The sequence below is a fragment of the Rhipicephalus sanguineus genome, chromosome 5 (assembly GCF_013339695.2).
Source record: "Rhipicephalus sanguineus isolate Rsan-2018 chromosome 5, BIME_Rsan_1.4, whole genome shotgun sequence".
Lineage (NCBI taxonomy): Eukaryota > Metazoa > Arthropoda > Arachnida > Ixodida > Ixodidae > Rhipicephalus > Rhipicephalus sanguineus.
In genome coordinates, this window is record NC_051180.1 from 42,021,648 (window position 1) to 42,041,681 (window position 20,034).

The 20,034-nt window shown below is 47.3% G+C and overlaps 1 protein-coding gene across 3 annotated transcripts in view; it reads right to left on the minus strand.

Annotated features, from left to right (window-relative positions):
* Positions 1-20,034, minus strand: part of LOC119393552 (protein TANC2) — a 272,216-nt gene that overhangs the window by 108,293 nt on the left and 143,889 nt on the right. For 2 of the 3 annotated variants that reach the window (XM_037660643.2, XM_037660642.2), the window contains exon 2: positions 13,697-13,803. The exons of the other annotated variant lie outside the window; for it this stretch is intronic. In XM_037660643.2, coding sequence (XP_037516571.1) covers positions 13,697-13,742 — 46 coding nt within the window. In that variant the 5' untranslated portion in view covers positions 13,743-13,803. The remainder of the gene's footprint in view (positions 1-13,696; positions 13,804-20,034) is intronic. 3 annotated transcript variants of the gene reach the window in all.

Below are 20,034 nucleotides of genomic sequence, written 5' to 3' on the forward strand. Positions count from 1 at the left end.
CGCCTATAAGCAGTGAAACGTGTGACTTATTTCGCGCCATATGCGTCTGTTATAACAACATAAAGAATAAACATTAAGGGGTTCCCGATGTTTAGCTTAAGTTCTATCGGTAGGTGGTATTCAGCTCTGATCGATTAAAAAGAAAGGCACAAGGCATATTGGACAAAAAAAAGAAAGCTTTGGAAGGTTTATACGCTGTCGACTGTTGCCAATTCTCTCCATAATCATCCGAGCAAGAGAGAATGTAACAGAGGAAGGCAAGAAGGTTCAATAGAAAAAATAAATAAATAAACATAGCTCCAGGTTGGCCACCCTGTGCAAGACTATAGCCAGGAAATGATGCAATAGAAAGTTAGAACAGAAACAGGTGTGATGATTGGTTACAGGACGTATACGTCATTTTCTTACAGGATATTAACAGGAGACGTTAGTCGTGATGCGTTAGAGATGGCGGGCTGCACGGAAGTATGTCGTCGGGATTTATGCCGCGGATATGATGCAGGCCGCGTTCTTGTCATTCGATGCACTGTCCCATCAGAAAGAGCCGACAGCAATTTACGCCCCGGACGTTCTACAAGTACTCTACAGCGTTGACTTCGGCCGGTTGGTACATGTCTAAAGAAAACAATAACATGGCGAACAACGGGACTAGACAGATACGAAGACAGACAAAGCGCTGCCATACACAGCGCTTCGTCTGTCCATGTCTCTGTCTAGTTTCGTTATTCGCTTTGTTACTCGCTTTCTTCTATAAATGCACGGCACTTTGCCAACTGAACAATAACTGCTATAAAAGAGACATGAATGCGTTAAATCAAATCGAGACGACAGTGTGTCGGTGTTTCTGGGTCAAAAGTGTTGCACTGAAAGTTTATCAGGGAGCAACGCTTGCATCTGTAGGGCAGGGCGCCCTTGCACAAGAAAAGCCTTTCAGTCTCATTTCGGCCCTCCGTGACGACGTCTCTAACCCGAGTTTAGTGAATGGCCTCCGAGAAACAAATGTGTTAATCTGAAATAGTAGTTTCATATCTGTGCATTCATTCCGTCACGCTCATTCGAGAGGCGAAAAGTTATGCTGAAGAAAGGAGCAACCGTGGGCGAGACATTAAGTTCCTTCCAGAAGTTGTACCCAGTCGTGAGAGAACCACGAAGCAATCCGTCAAGACTTCGAGACAAGCTGTCGCCACCGAAAAAGAGAAACCGCAGTGGTTGAAAAAAAAAAAAAAACAAGTTCGCACACGAAGCGGCGGTTCTGCGACCCGACAACAAACCGTGAACGAAAGCACGAAGCGTGCGCAGCGTTGAAAAGGCGAGTCGCCTAGGCGTTCGCTTGGTGACTCGCGAGGAGGTAGCGCTAGAAAGCACTGGCAGTTCGGCGGGGGCTACCTGAAGAAATTGCTGCCAGCATCCGGCGTCGCACTGCCTCGCCGCGCGAGGCATAACCGGAATTTTTAATACTGGAGCGAGCATGCTATCTAAGAAAAAAAAAAACAACGCGTGAGACACAGATAAGCCAATACAGAGAGAAAGCGGCGGTCAACGTGAGAACAGACATAAAGATAGACAAAATGTTAAAGAAAAAGGAACGTAAAATGATCCGAGAGAACGCAAAGTGGTCAGAGCCTGGCGCGTGCGTGGGCTGAACCGGGCGTCGGTCAGAGAGAGGGTGAAAACTGTGTGGGCGCCCCCAGTCTCGCTAAGGCCGACGAAACACCTACGCGCTCGGGAAGTCCGGCGGCGGTTTTGCTCGCTCGACAGCAAGCGGCATAGGTGGAGAGGAGGATGCAGAAGTTGCGCAGCCTTTGCACACCCTTCACCGAATGGGAGACGGAAGAGGAGAGTTGTAGAATGAGGAGGGACGCCTTGAATGAAGCCGCGAGGCCCTGTCGCTGCAGTTCGTTCACTCTGACCGGGTTGCGTGTCCTCTAGCAGAGGCAGGCCGCGCCGCCACAACGACCTGACGCGATTCCGACCTTCGAGCGACGACGACGACGTTCGATTTGCCGCGCTCAGCTTTTACGGCAGCGGCCGCCGTAAGCTGCTCCTATTTCTCTCTCACTCACTCTCTCTCTCTCTCGTCTTCCGCTTCTTCTAAGAGTGTCCACAGACGAGTATGTTAAGTGTTTTCTCTTCTTCCTTCGTTTCTCTTAGTCCTCACTTTCACGACGAACCGTATCTGTCTCTTCTCACTCTCGTCATACCCGCCTATCTCGCGCCACGCGGCCCTCGTTCACCTAGAAATCGCGAGGAAAGAAAAGAGAAAAATACTTAGCCGATTCGCAGACTCGCGAGCCTTACGTATAAACACACACACGCGCTCATATATATGTACGTGAGTCGAGTCTGGAATTGAGCGATAGCGACAATGAGGAAGAGGGCGGAGAGAGGAGGGTTTATTGAGCTCGCTCAGTTGCTGCGCGAAAACACTCGCCGCGCGTATATACCAGACTCGCAGAGCTGAATTGCAGGGGCGCGGTGTAAAGTTGAGAAACAAAAAGGAAGTCGTAAGAAGGACAAGCGCCTTCTCGAGACGCGAGTCCTTCGGCGAGAACGACCGGGGCGGCGGCCCCGTGTACGGCGTACCGTGTGTACACGCAGCTACTGCCACGGCGTCCTATTGAATCGCGAAAGGCGATAGCTTCGATCTCGACCACTCTCCCCTCCTCCGTTTTTTTTTTTTTTCTACGAAGCGTGCAACCGTACGTCGTCGCATACACGCCGTATGTCTTCTCGTTCGCGACTTTCACTTTCCAGAACTTTCTTTTACTGTTCTGCTTCATCTTGGACGCAGATAGGAGACGTAGCGCCGCTGAAACGATCGCGACGGTCCTCTTTCTCACTCCAACCTCATTTTCTTATGTTTCTTATGTTATGCCTTATGTTTTTTTTTTTTTCAGTCGCCGCGCGTGCAATGGAAAACTTTCGATAACAACCGTATTGACGCTGCCGTACGCTCCTCCCGTTCCGTCTGAATGAAGCGTGAACGAGGACGTTTTGTTTGTCTCCATTGAGAACGACTTAGAGTAAAAAAAAAAAAAATCGAATCGATGTATAAAGCAAGTCGCTATACACTCTACGCAAAACGCTCCTTATCTCTTCTTTGTCTTTGTTGTTGTTTGAATTATTAAGCGTGGACCTGCATTCTATGTGGGTCGTCGTTTTGCATCGCGGACGATCATCTGCAGTTTAGGCAATGACGGAAATATGAATGGGAAAGAAAACCAGGCCACGTGATATGCATGAAATCATTGTGTACTTTCGAAATAAGGGCGACAGCTGCGAAAAAAAAAAAAGAGCACTGGCTACGTACGCCGCATCGATGAGAAAGTGCTATAAGAAGTAAGATATACTATAATGCAGCGTCGTCATAGCGACTGAATGTAATGATAAATATGCTTATAATAAATAGGGCGCACGGGTGTAACAGGCGCCACAAATCAGCGAAACCTGCCACAGAACTTTCTCTCTTGTACTTAAACGCAAAAAAAAAGTCTCTGATCAGTGTGTGTGTGTGTGTGTGTGTGTGTGTGTGTGTGTGTGTGTGTGTGTGTGTGTGTGTGTGTGTGTGTGTGTGTGTGTGTGTGTGTGTGTGTGTGGTGTGTGTGTGTGTGTGTGTGTGTGTGTGTGTGTGTGTGTGTGTGTGTGTGTGTGTGTGTGTGTGTGTGTGTGTGTGTGTGTGTGTGTGTGTGTGTGTGTGTGTGTGTGTGTGTGTGTGTGTGTGTGTGTGTGTGTGTGTGTGTGTGTGTGTGTGTGTGTGTGTGTGTGTGTGTGTGTGTGTGGTGTGTGTGTGTGGTGTGTGTGTGTGTGTGTGTGTGTGTGTGTGTGTGTGTGTGTGTGGTGTGTGTGTGTGTGTGTGTGTGTGTGTGTGTGTGTGTGTGTGTGTGTGTGTGTGGTGTGTGTGTGTGTGTGTGTGTGTGTGTACCGCCATGAGAAATTGCTCCCGAGGTGGCTAAAAAATTGTGATTTCTTTTTCTCGGAACACCACACAAAGATGCTCGCGTTTTGTAAGCGGACCATATTCGTTCAGAACATCCTTTACTGATTGCTATAGCAGCACATTTCGTGCCCGTGCCCGCGTTTGTGCAGCGAGTGTATAAATTTAGACACACGTGTTGAATTGCGAAACCGGCGTAAACAAGTGCGTCGGGGAGTTTTAAACCACCGCTCGCACGCCGTGGCGAAATTGGGAGGTGCAGCACGGAAAAAGCCAACGCGCCGGAGCATACCGTGGCGACCGAAACGAGCTTGCGAGAAAATATTACCTGTGCCAGAACAAGCCGTGCCGCAGATAATTCATGCCGCGTAACCTAGGCGCGAGGAGACTTCTGAGGCTTTATTCATATCATGCTAGATAGTTCCGAGTTATTAAAAGAAAAAAAGGAGAGGGAGTAAAGAATGTCCTTTTTTTTCCTGCAATAGTCACGACATTCGGCGCACATCTGTGCGAGAAGGCAAAGATGAATTGTCCGTGAATAACTCTAAACTGCTAGCCGCAATACCTCCCTTTTGAATTATATAGAAAAAGAAAGAAGAAAATCGCTGGGTTGGTGTGAAATACGCTGAGGCGTAAAACATAACCCAACAAACGCAGAGCTCGTATTCATTTTCCGGTAAAACATCTGCGAGGTCTATGTTAAGCTTCTAGTTTTTCGAGCGTACATTAGAGATATATGACAGATATTTTATCAAGAGACTTGCCGTTCTTGTGCCCTGCATCTGTGGGAAGCAGCGATATAAAACGCGTAAGCTTAAGCACCAGTGCTATATGAAGTTGATTGTTTTGTATATCACAGCAGGCGGACAGATGTCCCAATAATCATAACTTGTCATTTTACTACCGCCGTAAGCTAGTGTACAGATTGATGATAACGGTCACATTCACGCTGTGGCGCAAAAGCACAGAAGTCAGGGTGCAGTAAGTCTCACTATAGGCGTAGCAATAATTGGGTACGTAAATAATTTACTGCAATTTTTTCGGCCCAGTTCTCTACCACGATTTGGGTTGCATTTATACGAGACAGATTTCATACAAAAGTTGGGTCTGAATGCACCGTAAACATGCAATAATGTTTTTCGCATGTGTTGAAGAAGAATTTGCGATTTGTTTTGAAGATCATAGGCAGCACGAACTTCCCGACGTGCCCTTCTCTAGTTCTCTCCCAAGGCTCTGAGGCCTTAATTAGCTGCGGAGCATTTTATAAATGGGCTTAAAGATGTATTCGTGACGTGTTTTTAAAATCACTTTATGGTGCGCTGCCCCTAACGAAGTCTTATAAGTCTTACTGAGGACGTACAGCGCTTAGAGTCATAATGGAAGCGCGCGTGGCGCCTGCGTTCTTTCTTTTTTTCTTTTTTTTTTGCGCGATATGGCAGGCGTTGCACGCAACAAACTGTACCACTGAAATTAGACGCGCCCTGGAAATGAATACGTAGCGCGCTCGCTTTGTTTCAGCGCATCCAGGAGACGGTAGCTGTTCCGTTGTCTTTGGCCTGCTTGCTGTCTACCGGTATTTATTCTTTTTTTTTTTCTAAAGAAGAAGAGCTGCACGTTGCGCGCACACCCTGCATAATGGGGCAACCCGGAGCAGCAGGAGCGAGGTGGTAATAAAGGTTGCTCCGCTCGAGCCATTCACGAAAGATTGCGAAGCGACGGCGAGGCGCACTAGGCGCGCCCAGTACACGCGGCGTACGCGCTATACGAGCGAGCGCTCGCTATTTCGAACCACGCGGACAGCGGCGGAGGCCATTGTGGCCGCTGCCAGCGCCAGCCGGCCGGCGCGTGCCTTCTCCTCCTCTCCTCGTTATTGCCGACGACGCAATCGCGTCGGACACGCTTACCGTCCCCGACGGCCACACAAACCCAGCAGATGCGAGAACAAAGGAGTGACGCCCCGGAAAACACAACGCTTGCAGGCCTATGGTCATGCATGGAGGGTATACGCTATATAGTACGGATTGCGCATGCTTGTCGACGCTCCGGTGACGCCTGTGTGACGCTCTTTGCAGGAGACGCCGGATCGCATGGTAATCGCGAACCACTGTCCGCATATACTGGCTTCAGTTACGTTACGCGTCGGCGCTGTGACCGAATATGCATCACGTATATCGTTTGCGCTTGGTATGCGAGAATAACACACCGAAAGAAAGAGTGGAGTCGGGGTGAACGATCGTACAGCGATCACTGTAGTGTACCGACGTAACGTCCACGCACGCAGATGCGAGTCGATGGCGACGCTCTCAGCACGTTCCGCAGATCAGCACGCATGCGCATGGGCAGGCCCGTAGCCAGGATTTTTTTTTTTTTTTGGGGGGGGGGGAGGGGGTGCACTTGCTGAAAACCTTTACTATTCAGAAAAACACCTATTTTCATCATTTATTTTTAGTAAAAGCACGTACTTCACCAAAACTTCGGGGAAGGGGGGGATTCCCCCCCCCCCGCCCGGCTACGGGCCTGCGCATGGGGTTAGACGACACTCGGAACATATCTCCTACGCACCATTATCGCCGTGGCAAAACTTCCCAGTGTCCACTGCGGCAACTTGTCTCGCAATTCACGTAATTAACTACGTCTTTCTTCCAAGTGAATGGGTCAATGATGGCAGCCCGCGCACGCGATAAACGCAACACTTATTGTCTCGACTGTGCAGCGATGTTTTCACCAGTCAGTCAAAATAAAGACAAGAGTTGGGAGCGCTTAGCGATGAGAAGAGCGGTCGTCTTGCAGTAAGACGCCTTCACAGAAGCCGTGTAAAACAAAGGACGAAAAGAAAAAAAGCGATGAGCAAAGTCACGCTGGTACATAAACGCAGCTAACAGCCGCTAGCGTATACTCCCGAAGAGACTCGTAAAACAACAAGGAACACACTACCAGCCACCGCAGAACAAAGGCTTTTAGGCGTCGAAAAGCGAGGCATACGAGCGCCCCACTTGCTTGTAACAGGTTGTGCAAACACCGCGGGATAAGGACAGGCACGCAGGAGCCGCGGTCGTGCACTTGCTGCTTGCGCACTAAACGCGGCGAACGCTCCGGTGTTCCCAAAAGCATTACGATGCACACGGCGCATATTGTAGAGACGGTCAAGAACAAAATCGCTGATAAATAAAATAAAGAAAAAAGAGGAAACAAGATCTCAGTTTATCTGCTCATTTTATGATTCTTGCCTCAATATCAGCACGCAGTTCTGTCCATTCGAACAAACTTGCCACTTCGAAGATAACTGCGGTGACGCAACAATGAAACTAGGAGTAACGGGAGAAGAAAAAAAAAAACGCAAAAGAAACAGAGCTCGTAGACACGGCCGCCGCATATGAGGTCTGGCTCGTAAAAACGGACGAGTGACAAAGAAATAGCTGAAAACGAGATTGGAGCGCATCTCGGCCGCTCGCAAAGTATACAGGTCCAACCGTGCGCCCTATCCTGCCTCGACTGGCGATTTTCTCTTTCAAACGCGCCATTCTAACTTTTCATTCTCTTTTGGTTCTCCGCTTTTTCGAGAAAGGCTCGTTTCGAAAACTCCTCGTTACCGAACGGGGCCAGCGGACATTTCGAACGCTGCTCGCTAAAGCGCCACTCGCGGAATCCGCCAGGGATTCCCGTGAAAACGGCCGGCCAGGCGTGGAAAAAAGGCTGAGGAGAGTAAGGCAGTGTTCTAAAGGAGAGCAAATAAAAAAGCCGAGGACGGCGGTCCGTGCAGCCCCAATCGGATGTCGTAAAAATAAATAGAATCGAAGAAAGTTACGACCCACAGAAAGAGGAGGAGGAGGAGGTCGAATAGAGAGAGCTCGCAGCAGTTTCCTAACAAGACTGGCGTCGACTGACAATAGAGAAGAAGACGCCGGTGCTTCTTGCATTCAGCATATACGCGACCCTAGCTTGTCTACATCCCCTCCCCCTTCTTATCCGAACCCCCCACATCGCTCGTTCCTCACAAATTGAGTTCCTCCAGAGAGCTTTCCCTGCACTGCACCGCCGCGGCGTTCTCTTTCTGCGGAGCCCACCACCGGGCTTCAAAACGCGCACGGGCGGCCGCTCCTGAAAGTGCCCTTTGTGCCGGCGCACCGAGCGTGTGGGGCGAAGTCCAACCCCTGGCCATAAGCTGCCGACACTGTCTTTTTCCCACGTTCGCTCTATCTTTCTTACAACTCGGAGAAGAAGGAGATCGGGTGAAAAACAGGCCCGGCAGGGCATACGCGCGCGCGCACGCACGCACGCCGGCAATCGTTTTGCATGCGCCGGACAAAACAGTAGCAGCGCTTTGTCGGAGGGATGGAAATTCCCAGGGAAACAAAGAAGCCCCAGGCGCAAAACAAGAGACACGGTTTCCGGGAGAGCGAGAAAGAGCGCGCGAGGAAAGCCTCGTTGACGGGAGCGCGAAATGTGCGGAGGGTAGGAAAGGGGGAGGACGGGGGGATCATTGTTTTTAGATCAGGAGGCGCTGGGGAGAAAACGCCGAGGCGGCGGCGCGTGACGGCACTGTATTCCGGGCACACTTTGAACAACGAAGTTTTGGCCGAGTGTGCGAACAGTTTTCGGTGTGTTTACAATTCGGGAGAAGGCGAAGGCACTACACAGGCCGCCGAGGGGCTACTTAGGTGCGACTCGCGCCGCCGTCGCATTTATTTCGCGGATTTCGCTCCCTCCCGCGTGCCATACAGCGTCGTTACTCATTCATATTCCCTTCGTGTACATGGTTTGTTGTACCCTTTTCGCCTAACGAGAACCTCGCCTAAAGCATTAAACGCTCTTACGCTAACTTTTCGTTTGGATCGGAGCAGGCGTGCGAGGAAAGACAATGCAAAAAGACGCGCGCTTTACTCCAACCCCCGCAAATTGTGCGAGCGCATGCGCATAAACCTATTCGTTAAGTTTCCGCACAAATTTGATTCGCGAATGTCTGTATGTTTGTTTGTTTTCGCACGGCCGGGCTAGACCGCACGCGCGCGCGGTCTAGCCCGGCCGTGGTTTTCGCTACACGCGTGTGTGGGGTAAAATTTCCGCGACAGCTGGAGACGATGAGGAAAAGAAAGTGACTGCGAACACGGCGTCGAGGCACGCATGCATGACGTATACTGTCCTATATATATATATATATATATATATATATATATATATATATATATATATATATATATATATATATATATATATATATATATATATATATATATATATATATATATATATATAATTTTTTTTCAACTTCACTTTCGCATAGTTACTCGCCGAAACGCGTGAAATTTCAACTAACCTTACGTACGACGCAACTAACGGGCTTTCGAATAGACGCGAAGCAAACAAACACTAAATCCCAGCGGACCACAGTAGCTGACTATCTCAACTAGACTAGGCAACTGCTAGCAGCAAAGACTGAGTTAGGAAAGTTGGGCGTGACAGTAAACAAGGAACCCCGTGGGACTCTTGGAAAGCTTACCGAAAACTTTTTCAACAACCCGAACAACTTTTAAACGAGCCTTTTTTTTTAATAATTTTCCGTTTATTCACATAGTGCTTTGTTTTTCAAATTTGCGTGCCTTGTGAGGAACGTATGAATCAACGAAACAGGAAGCTTCTCTATATGCAATGCACAACTTTCGTTTGACATCAGGTAAACTTGGCGTGTTTCACGTTAATACGTGCTCATACTCGATACTTTTGGGTGTAGGTGAACAAAGTGACGGAAGAGGAATTGTTTGCTTCACCGCACCAAATGGTCATGGCGCTGTGGTTAGAACACTATTGGCTCAAAACCTCGTATTTCTCAAGCCTTACAGTGTGTGTGTGTGACGAACACGTTCTCATAGTTACATCACGTACATACTCCTACATGATATATAATTCATCAAATAATGTTTGTTAAAGGGCATGGTCAGGGTGTTTACAAGTCGGTTTATATATCCTCTGAGTTATGTTCATGTCGACGTCAAAAACTTTTTTCCAATAAAACGAAAAAAAGTAACGAGAACACCTGAAGCACGCCCTCGCTTCTATAAATACTTCTCTAAGTAGTAGACGCTGAACGCTGCTTAACTACGACTGGAATGTGAAAAAAAAAGAAGATTTCGGATCAGGTTTACGTAGATATTTAGGAAAAGCGCCGACATAAACACGACTCAACCATGCTAAATAGTAATGAGCAATCAGTGCTCTTCTTCTTGCGATACCTTCCTGGTTGATACTTATATTTAAAAAAATGTAAGATGTCATTTTGAAATATTACTACGTGACTACACAACGACCGAACGGCGCTTCTGAATGTCCTCACAATTTTTGCCTCATATTTCGTAACCAGTCAGAATACTACATGAACATTACAAATGCCATTAACGCGTATAGTTATATACGGGTGTACACATGCTATAACAGCGCCTTAGAGGGTTAGTCAGTGTCAATGTTTCATCAAACATATATGACATACACATGGGTTCTCAGGTGGGCTAGTTGTTACATGAACATTGTGGCAGGGCAACGCAAACTACGGGACAGTAAAACACACAGCACACCACGCGGAGGACACAGCGTCGTGTCTTGTGCGTTTCAGTGTCCCGTAGCTCGCGCTGTTGCGCCATAATATGACATACGTCGCGATATCAATGGAGGACTATAGAAAGGAAGATGCTGGGTTTGTGCCTGTCTTCATAGTCCCGCGTCTGTATCGTGACATCGTGACACCTTGCATATTATATATATATATATATATATATATATATATATATATATATATATATATATATATATATATATATATATATATATATATATATAATATATATATATATATATATATATATCTATATATATATATATATATATATATATATATATATATATATATATATATATATATAAGTGTAGATATAGTTCAATGGGCCAGTTCTTCTTGGGTAATAGGTATAATACAACGGAGGCGTTGTCAACAGTGATATAAATATTTAATTCCCAACAGTTTCGGGAGGGGTCCTCCCTTCTTCGGGGGATGAGTTAAAACTGATGTCGAAGTTCGGTCTTGCTTCTTGCCGCGTCGCTCTCTCGCCTTCAAGGACATTTGAGAGAGTGGGGGAGATAGATTACGAGAAAAAGAAAGAAAAGGGGAAAAAAAGAAAAAAACGAAAAAAAAAACGAAAAAGAAAGGAGAGAGAAGAACACCGACGAAGTCAGCAAACGAGGCGAGGGAAAAAAAAAAACAACGCTAACTGTGTATGGCATGAAGTCGTGGAAGGTGTTTCTCGGTTCGCGTCGGGCGCAGGGCCACCCAAAATTGTTGTCGCGGAGGGCAGAATGAGGCACCTGAGGGAAGCGTCCCCTTAATGGGTCGGCATACCGCCTTTCATCTTCGCCTGCTCCCTGTGAATAGGCTCTAAGTGGTGGAGGAGCGTAAGCACTTTACATTGTACAAGTAGTGAAAAAACATGAACAAAAAATAAACAAAAAAACAAAAAAGGGGAGAAAAGAAAAGCAAGAAAGTAAACGACACTGCACTCGTACGAGCCAGTCAAGAAACAGGCATGGTCCCAATTATGATTCCGTGTTGCCAAATTCATTTTGGCTTATCTCTCGGAGGCAGGAGAGTCTTCCAGGGTCCTCATTGATGCCGGCTGTTAATGTTCTAAATTTAAAGATAAAATATGCCTCACGTTGTTCGCGCGCGCGCGTGTTTTGGAAACCGGACTGTAAAAGAGTTACGCTGATATTTTCAAAGCTGTGGTTTGGTAAGCGCAGATGTCTGGATAAGGGTAGCTTCGGCAGTGAAGTGGCGTGGTACCGGTGATTATTAAACCGCAGCCGAAATGGCGTGTCCGTTTGGCCGATGTATTCTTGCCCGCAGACGTTACAATGTAACATGTATATCACATTGCTGGAGTCACAATTTAGGTTTTGGGTGATGTTGAATTTGAAATCTGAGAAGCTTGCCTTTGATTCACGCGTTGTGACCATGTGTGGGCATACCTTGCAACGAGCTTTTCCGCAGGGGCGGCACCCTGGCTCAATTTTGGCGGGGTTTGTTTTTGCTCTGACAAGAATGTCCTTCAGGTTTTTATCCCTGCGGTACACCACGCGAGATGGCTCCGCGAAGATGGAAGTCAGTCGTTTGCTTTGCCTAATTATGTTGAAGTGGCGGGAAAGTATGTTGTTAACTCGTGGCACCGATGAGGAGTAATCGGTGCCACGAGTTAACATCATACTTTCCCGCCACTTCAACATAATTAGGCAAAGCAAACGACTGACTTCCATCTTCGCGGAGCCACCTCGCGTGGTGTACCGCAGGGATAAAAACCTGAAGGACATTCTTGTCAGAGCAAAAACAAACCCCGCCAAAATTGAGCCAGGGTGCCGCCCCTGCGGAAAAGCTCGTTGCAAGGTATGCCCACACATGGTCACAACGCGTGAATCAAAGGCAAGCTTCTCAGATTTCAAATTCAACATCACCCAAAACCTAAATTGTGACTCCAACAATGTGATATAGATGTTACATTGTAACGTCTGCGGGCAAGAATACATCGGCCAAACGGACACGCCATTTCGGCTGCGGTTTAATAATCACCGGTACCACGCCACTTCACTGCCGAAGCTACCCTTATCCAGACATCTGCGCTTACCAAACCACAGCTTTGAAAATATCAGCGTAACTCTTTTACAGTCCGGTTTCCAAAACACGCGCGCGCGCGAACAACGTGAGGCATATTTTATCTTTAAATTTAGAACATTAACAGCCGGCATCAATGAGGACCCTGGAAGACTCTCCTGCCTCCGAGAGATAAGCCAAAATGAATTTGGCAACACGGAATCATAATTGGGACCATGCCTGTTTCTTGACTGGCTCGTACGAGTGCAGTGTCGTTTACTTTCTTGCTTTTCTTTTCTCCCCTTTTTTTGTTTTTTGTTTATTTTTTGTTCATGTTTTTCACTACTTGTACAATGTAAAGTGCTTACGCTCCTCCACCACTTGGAGCCTATTCACAGGGAGCGGGCGAAGATGAAAGGCGGTATGCCGACCCATTAAGGGGACGCTTCCCTCAGGTGCCTCATTCTGCCCTCCGCGACAACAATTTTGGGTGGCCCTGCGCCCGACGCGAACCGAGAAACACCTTCCACGACTTCATGCCATACACAGTTAGCGTTGTTTTTTTTTTTTTTCCCTCGCCTCGTTTGCTGACTTCGTCGGTGTTCTTCTCTCTCCTTTCTTTTTCGTTTTTTTTCTTTTTTTTCTTTTTTTTTCCCCTTTTCTTTCTTTTTCTCGTAATCTATCTCCCCCACTCTCTCAAATGTCCTTGAAGGCGAGAGAGCGACGCGGCAAGAAGCAAGACCGAACTTCGACATCAGTTTTAACTCATCCCCCGAAGAAGGGAGGACCCCTCCCGAAACTGTTGGGAATTAAATATTTATATCACTGTTGACAACGCCTCCGTTGTATTATACCTATATATATATATATATATATATATATTATATATATATATATATATATATATATATAATATATATATATATATATATATATATATATATATATATATATATGTAACGAACACCCATAAAACATGCTGTTAAAGTTAGTCATTACGTGAACTGTTACGCACACGTCACAAGTGTACACTGCAAGTCGTCGTAGCATTAACGTGTGACGTTCGAAAACGTTGTTCATCGCAAGTGTCGTGCGGTGAGAGACAAAGGGAGCGTATAGGCCATAGCAGCACTCACCGTTGTACCACTGATGGTAGATCGCCTCATCGCGGTGCGAGGACATGGCGGCGAAGGCCGCGCCTCAGGAGGCGCCCACGGGCTCAGACCGTGCGAGGACACCGCACCTGGCATAACGGGACAGGCAGCATGCGCCGCGAACCAGTGGTTAGTGCCACGCCGCACACCAACGTGCTCTCGGTTACGCCACGACACTCCACAAACGCAAGCAAACACGGACACACATACATAAGCACACGCATGCAATGCACTCAAGACAACCCGATATGCATTTAGTGCACTCAAAATGTGGTAGTCGGCAAACAAGGTGGGAACATTAATAATATTAATTTGTAGAGTTTTACATTACAAAACAACGACATGGTTATGAGAGAAGCCATAGAGGGCTCCGGAAATTTGAAACATCTGGAATTCTTTAACGTACGCCTCAGGGGACTCTAGCATTTCACTTCCATGGAAATGTGGCGGCCGCTGCCTGGATTCGATCATGCGACCTTCAGGTAAGCCGTCGAGCACCATAAAAACTAGACCACCGTGGCGGACAACGTGGAAACATAGTATTCGCGAATAAGGCATCTGTGCATTTTGTCAAAATGCTAAGCTCTACAAAGGGCATTCGCCGTGTAAAGGCAATTGCGATAATTCATAGCATAGCATTATTTTTTATTTCGAATTTTCCTTGTTTGATCTTTCTTCTTTGCAATATTATTGCCAACCGGAACCAATCTCGTGGTGTACACAGTAGGCGAAAGTTGGTAATTAAAGTTATCGTTTGTACTTCATCCTCGTAGTCCCTGCTTACAACTATAAGCAACCCTTCGGCCAGAATCGATGAGCACTTTTTAAGCGATATTTAGAAAGCTACGGAACACGGGTATTACAGGCAGGCGCTACACCTTCGATTACCTCACGCTGAGCACACAAAAGACATGGAACTGCACTTTATTCGCACATTCGTGTCGCCGTAGCAATACCGTGACGTTGCATTATACTCCGGTTACTGAAGTGCTCTATAGCGTGCGCTGTTCTGTGAACTGCCAGTCTTGCGCTGGCGCAGTTAGTACATAACGGAAGCTGGTTGCGACAGAGCACATTAGAACGCTTAAACACGCAAGGGAAATACACGTTAATATTCTAATGTGCCGGGGAAGGGTGGAAGAGGCGTTCGCTGTCAACCTCCGTCTTATATAGTTTGCTCTCTTATCGTTTGCAAAGGCGCCAGCTTGCGATCGGATCGGCAAACAGCAAGACTGCTGGTTGACTGCGCGTAATGAGCTACTACAACTAACCCAGTTGCAATACCAGCTTGGCGAGGTAGTGTGTTAATACGAATCCCCTGCTCATGCTATCAGCTCCCGCATTCTCTTATCAGTCCCCGAACTCCAAACAAGCACACTACAAGCAAGCCCACGTCTCCCAGAACAAACGAAGACGCCCTTTTTTTTTTTCCCTTCGTCCTAAGCGGCAGCATATCAAGGCTGCACGCACGACATCTACACGAAGGCGACCGTTTTTTTTTTTTTTTTGTCAGCGTTCGGCTCGCATCTCCCGATGCAACCGGTTCGCTCAATCACTCGTAATTTCTCGCGGCTCGTCTCCAACTATTCATTCCCGCCCTTTCATACGGCAGACAAAAGAGTGCGTACACCAACGGACCCGTCCTATAACACAGTCGATATATCGCGAAGACCAGCAGATCAGCGCCCATAAGCGAGACAGCGCTTCCCATTGTTCGCGAACCCAATAAGTCAGCGGGCCCGTCATTGCTCCTTCGCTTTGCTCCGAGGCGTCGTAATGGTGAACTGCCGAGCCGTATAGGAATCGTCAGAGAAGCAGTCCGAAGAAAAAACCCGAGGCGGCGCGCAGCCGCGGCAGAGAAGACGGCGCGGGATAAACACGCATGCAAATTAGGACGTCCTTCCTTTCTCCATCCTGGTCGCTTTACCCACAGCGAGTCCGCACTTCACGTGCACGAGAACTGCACGGCGAAAAGGGTTCAGCCAAAATAGAACGGTCAAGGATGCGCGAGAGCTACATCTGCATGAAAAGGACAGCGGTGCGGCCCGGATCGTGCCGCTTCCATCCGTAAGGCAACTAAGGGGCCCACACGGAGATCTCTATCGCGTTATGCGCGATCACGGTGTGTATACGTCGCTTATACACAGATGTGTGCGTGCGTGCGTGTGTATACGGGTCTGTAATGATGCCAAGCGAAAGTTCCGCTTCCTCGTGAGAGTGTTTCGCGAGTGAAAGCGTCACTGAGACTGGCAGGACAAAGCACGGGACTTGGACCGGTTTCCTACCCTCCTTTCCGAAGCGCATTCGACAACTGCCGGTGCACGCGAGATGGCAGACGTGAATACAGACAGCCCGCCGTATAGCTGTCCTCGGAAGAAACGGCTAGTCACGACAAGTTGGCCAAAGTTTGAAATCACTCGCGATCTGACGAGCCTTTTAAACTTCTCCGGTGGGCCGAGGTGTGAGAAACGGGGACGCGGCTACGGAGTCTGCGACTTGCGTCTCGTTCGCCTATCTGGAGGAAACGGAGCATACAATGAGAGAAGAAAATGCAGGAATAAAAATGAATTCGCCTGTTATGATTAGTAATTCAGGTCGTGCATAAGCGTTAAACGTGACTGCGAGAACTACAGCGCGCACTGCGGAGGAACGCCTTCGTAAGATATACAGCGGGGACCAAGCTGCCAATTCTATACTACCTTTATCAGCGTTCCCTTCGCGGCGTGACTATCTCGGCAGCTTGATTTCATAAACTCTGGCAACAAGAGGCAGATTAAGCACAACTTAAGATTTCAGAGTGTGGACGAACGTGTATCAAAACATTTCCTTCTACAGAAAGAAAGAAAGAAAGAAAGAAAGAAAGAAAGAAAGAAAGAAAGAAAGAAAGAAAGAAAGAAAGAAAGAAAGAAAGAAAGAAAGAAAGAAAGAAAGAAAACGAAGCTATATTCTGCGAGCAAGGCACTCTTCACGGTGATGATAAGAGACGTCGTGCATGTAAGAATGCTTTCCGGTGCTGCTCCGCGTCCTCCGGCTGCAATCTGGGCCTCCGAGCAAAACTGTTTTTTACGAGCTCCTGCAGGCACAAAGAACGGCCTTGCATCGCATCACGGTCCCGGCAAGCTTCGTCAAAGCTCTCCTCTCGCGGCGGGCGAAATCTGGCGAAACGCCTTCGCATATTATATATATATATATATATATATATATATATATATATATATATATATATACATGCACGCCGCTCTCAGCGGCTGCAGCGAGACGGATGTACAGGGGACGCCTCGTATAAGTACACAAATAAAACGTACCCTACAACCGCTTCACCACCGCCTCGGCAGCGCTTCCGCGAGGCGACAAAAGCTTCCAGCATCAGCTCGTCGATCCTGTGGCGCGAAGAGGCATCCCAGCGGCTGCCATGATCGATGACGTTGATCGGGAACGCCTGCCAGCGAGCCGGCTTGAAGAAAGGGTGTACCGCATTCTTCGGCGCGTTGTGCACGTGCTCGGCATATGCTGAGCTAATAGAGCGCTAAGTGTATGCCGAAGAAAGCTCTCAGCGAAGTGATGTTTACGAAACGATTAAAACCAATAATGATCACAATAATTCTTCGGGTTTTACGTCCCAAGACCACGATATGATTATGAGAGACTTCGTGGTGGAAGGGCTCCGGTAATTTAAAAAACCTGGGGTTCTTTAACTTGCACCTAATTATAAACACACGGGCCTCTCGCATTTCGGCCCAGTCGCGATCAAAGCTGCAGGAATTGAAGTCTACAAACGATGTCAACTTAAGTTTGTGATAGGGACGAAAGTAATAACATATTGAAGTTAGCTTGATTAAGGTAATTAAGCTAATAAATACAGAACGAATCACTTTCACGGATTGCGCAATCTTGGATCAGTTCGAAGGCAACGCGAAAAAGGCAAGTTAATCGTGAAGTTTTGAAACGAAGTGCAAGCCTGCGTACAAAGTGATAAAAAAAAAAAAACGCGCTAGTTTCTTAGAGCACGTGTAAAAGTTTGATGATAGCTGCGGATCTGTTGACATGAGTCATCGTAGCCAAAAAAAGAAAAAGAAAATACTGATACGAACTGTCGTTGCTGTGGCGCAACAGCTGTGCTGGACAAACGTATGGCGTGCTTATCAGGTGCTTATCGATAATTAATGAACTACACGCGTATCAATAATACGCGTGCAGTCGAACTCCGAGTTCGCGCCATGGCGCACTGTATGCATATACTCCCGCCCAAACTGCACGCCGAACGCGCAGGTTGCGCAATGCAGTGGTTAGCACGGTTGTCTCTCAAATATTTATTGTCGAAGTGTAATAGAACGAGGTGGTTGTGCTCGTCACATGAAGAGAGTGAGACTGGGTAACACTATAAACAGCTGCCGCAAATACCATTGATATTAATGAATCGACAGTCACTTGTTTTATCTTTTGAAGAGAAAGTGCTGAAATATGCAAACATATAACTGCATTCTTGACATCGGGCAATGAGTTCGCTGCTGATAAAGTGATACTGCCTAACTAACGATTCATTACTTCGGCAAGTTTAATTTGATTTAAGGTTTTTGTTTTTGCATCTAAAAATACACCTATGACCCAACCTTTTCTTAGACTATACCCTAAACTCTAGCTCTATAGTTTCGATCTAAAATGCAAACATCTCAACATAAATCTATCTGGCTAGGTAAAAAGAAGATCACCGAGGCTAAACAGGCACCAGCCAGAGTTTAGGGTCGCCCCGACGTTTTGACGGGAGTTGAAAATTTAATTCCTGAAACGTGACACGCGACGAAAACTACGCGCGCATAAAGCAAACAAGATGAAATCAAAATAACGACGAATGAAGAATGGAACACTGAAGTAGTACATATTCTTTTTTTCTTCTGAATTTTTTTTGTCACAACCAAGTGGAAAGGGGGTAGTTGTCACCAATAAACGGCGACAGCTCCACCACCTATGTTTTAAATTTCAACAAGAAAGAACACTCTCGACATAATAGCGGCCAATTGCTCGTCTTTCTTTCCTTATTTTTCCCCCCACGCAGATATTCACAGATATCGCTGCAAGAATCACCTCTCCATCACCTCCTCCTCTCCCTTTCTCCTTTCGACCAGAGAGGGGGGCGCGACAGCACCGAAGGGCCCCAGCGGGACGGGTGCTCCCCGTTGGCCCATCGGGCCCGTCGCCCAAACCGCCAACGTCGCTCGCTCCGTCGCGCTGACGGACAGGCGGCCCAGCCAGCTAACCCTCGCTCCACTCTTCCACGCTGTTTCGCCAGCACTTTACGGGGGCCGCTCGACGAAGCAGCAGCAGCGAGACAGCTCGGCGCTACGACGACGTTTGCGAGACGAGTTCATCTGGGAACTCAGCGCGGGCGGCACACCCGTTGGCTTAATGAGGCGTTACAGCCTCACTTTTTGCTTGTCTCTCTCATATTTCAATGCCCGCTAGGCCTTTATTCCGACTTCCTCGCCGCCGTCACCCGCTGTAGGCAGTATTTTTTAAAACCAGGAACAGACGAAACGGGTCGCTGACAGCTCGTCGCAGCTAGCTCGAAGATGTGTGTGGCAGTGTTCTTATTTAACGAGTACGAACGCCAGAAAAAGAGTTGACGAGCGTCGGGTCTGTCAACCACCATTAGGAGCTTGATTTGCAACCTGGCGCCACGCGAAGCCGAGAATGAAGGACGCTGTTTGAAAGTGCACTTGAGGGACTCTCGCGCATGCGCTGAAAGCGAGTGCCGACAAGTTGGATGAAGACGTACGAGGTCGACAGACTCGAGCACGCGTTGTTTGACAGCCGCCTTCACAGCGCATATTGATCGCCTATGCGTAGAAATAGGAAGTTGAAATCACACGCTCCTTCACATGCCATAATGATATCCTGAAACAAATCTCCTGCAATTTATTTATTTATTTATTTATTTATTTATTTATTTATTTATTTATTTATTTATTTATTTATTTATTTATTTATTCTCATAAGAATCCTCGCAACTTGATTATCTCGCCATTGGTGTTTCAACGTCTTCACGCTTTTTTTCCCAATCGCGAAATGAAAGATATAACTGCAGACTTCTTCGCACGTAAAATACTTTAATCTGGTAAAAACCAGTTGATGCACGTTCAGTACGGATCAGTCAACTTCAGCACGTACAGGCTATCCCCAGCAAAACGATGAAAATTTGCAACGGTGGGCTTCTCCTTACTCGACCTGACATTGCAGAGAATCGAGCTTTAAAGGTGCGCATACACGTACGTACAGACATGCCGGCAATGACAGTGACCTTACTGCGTTAACACTTTTACTTG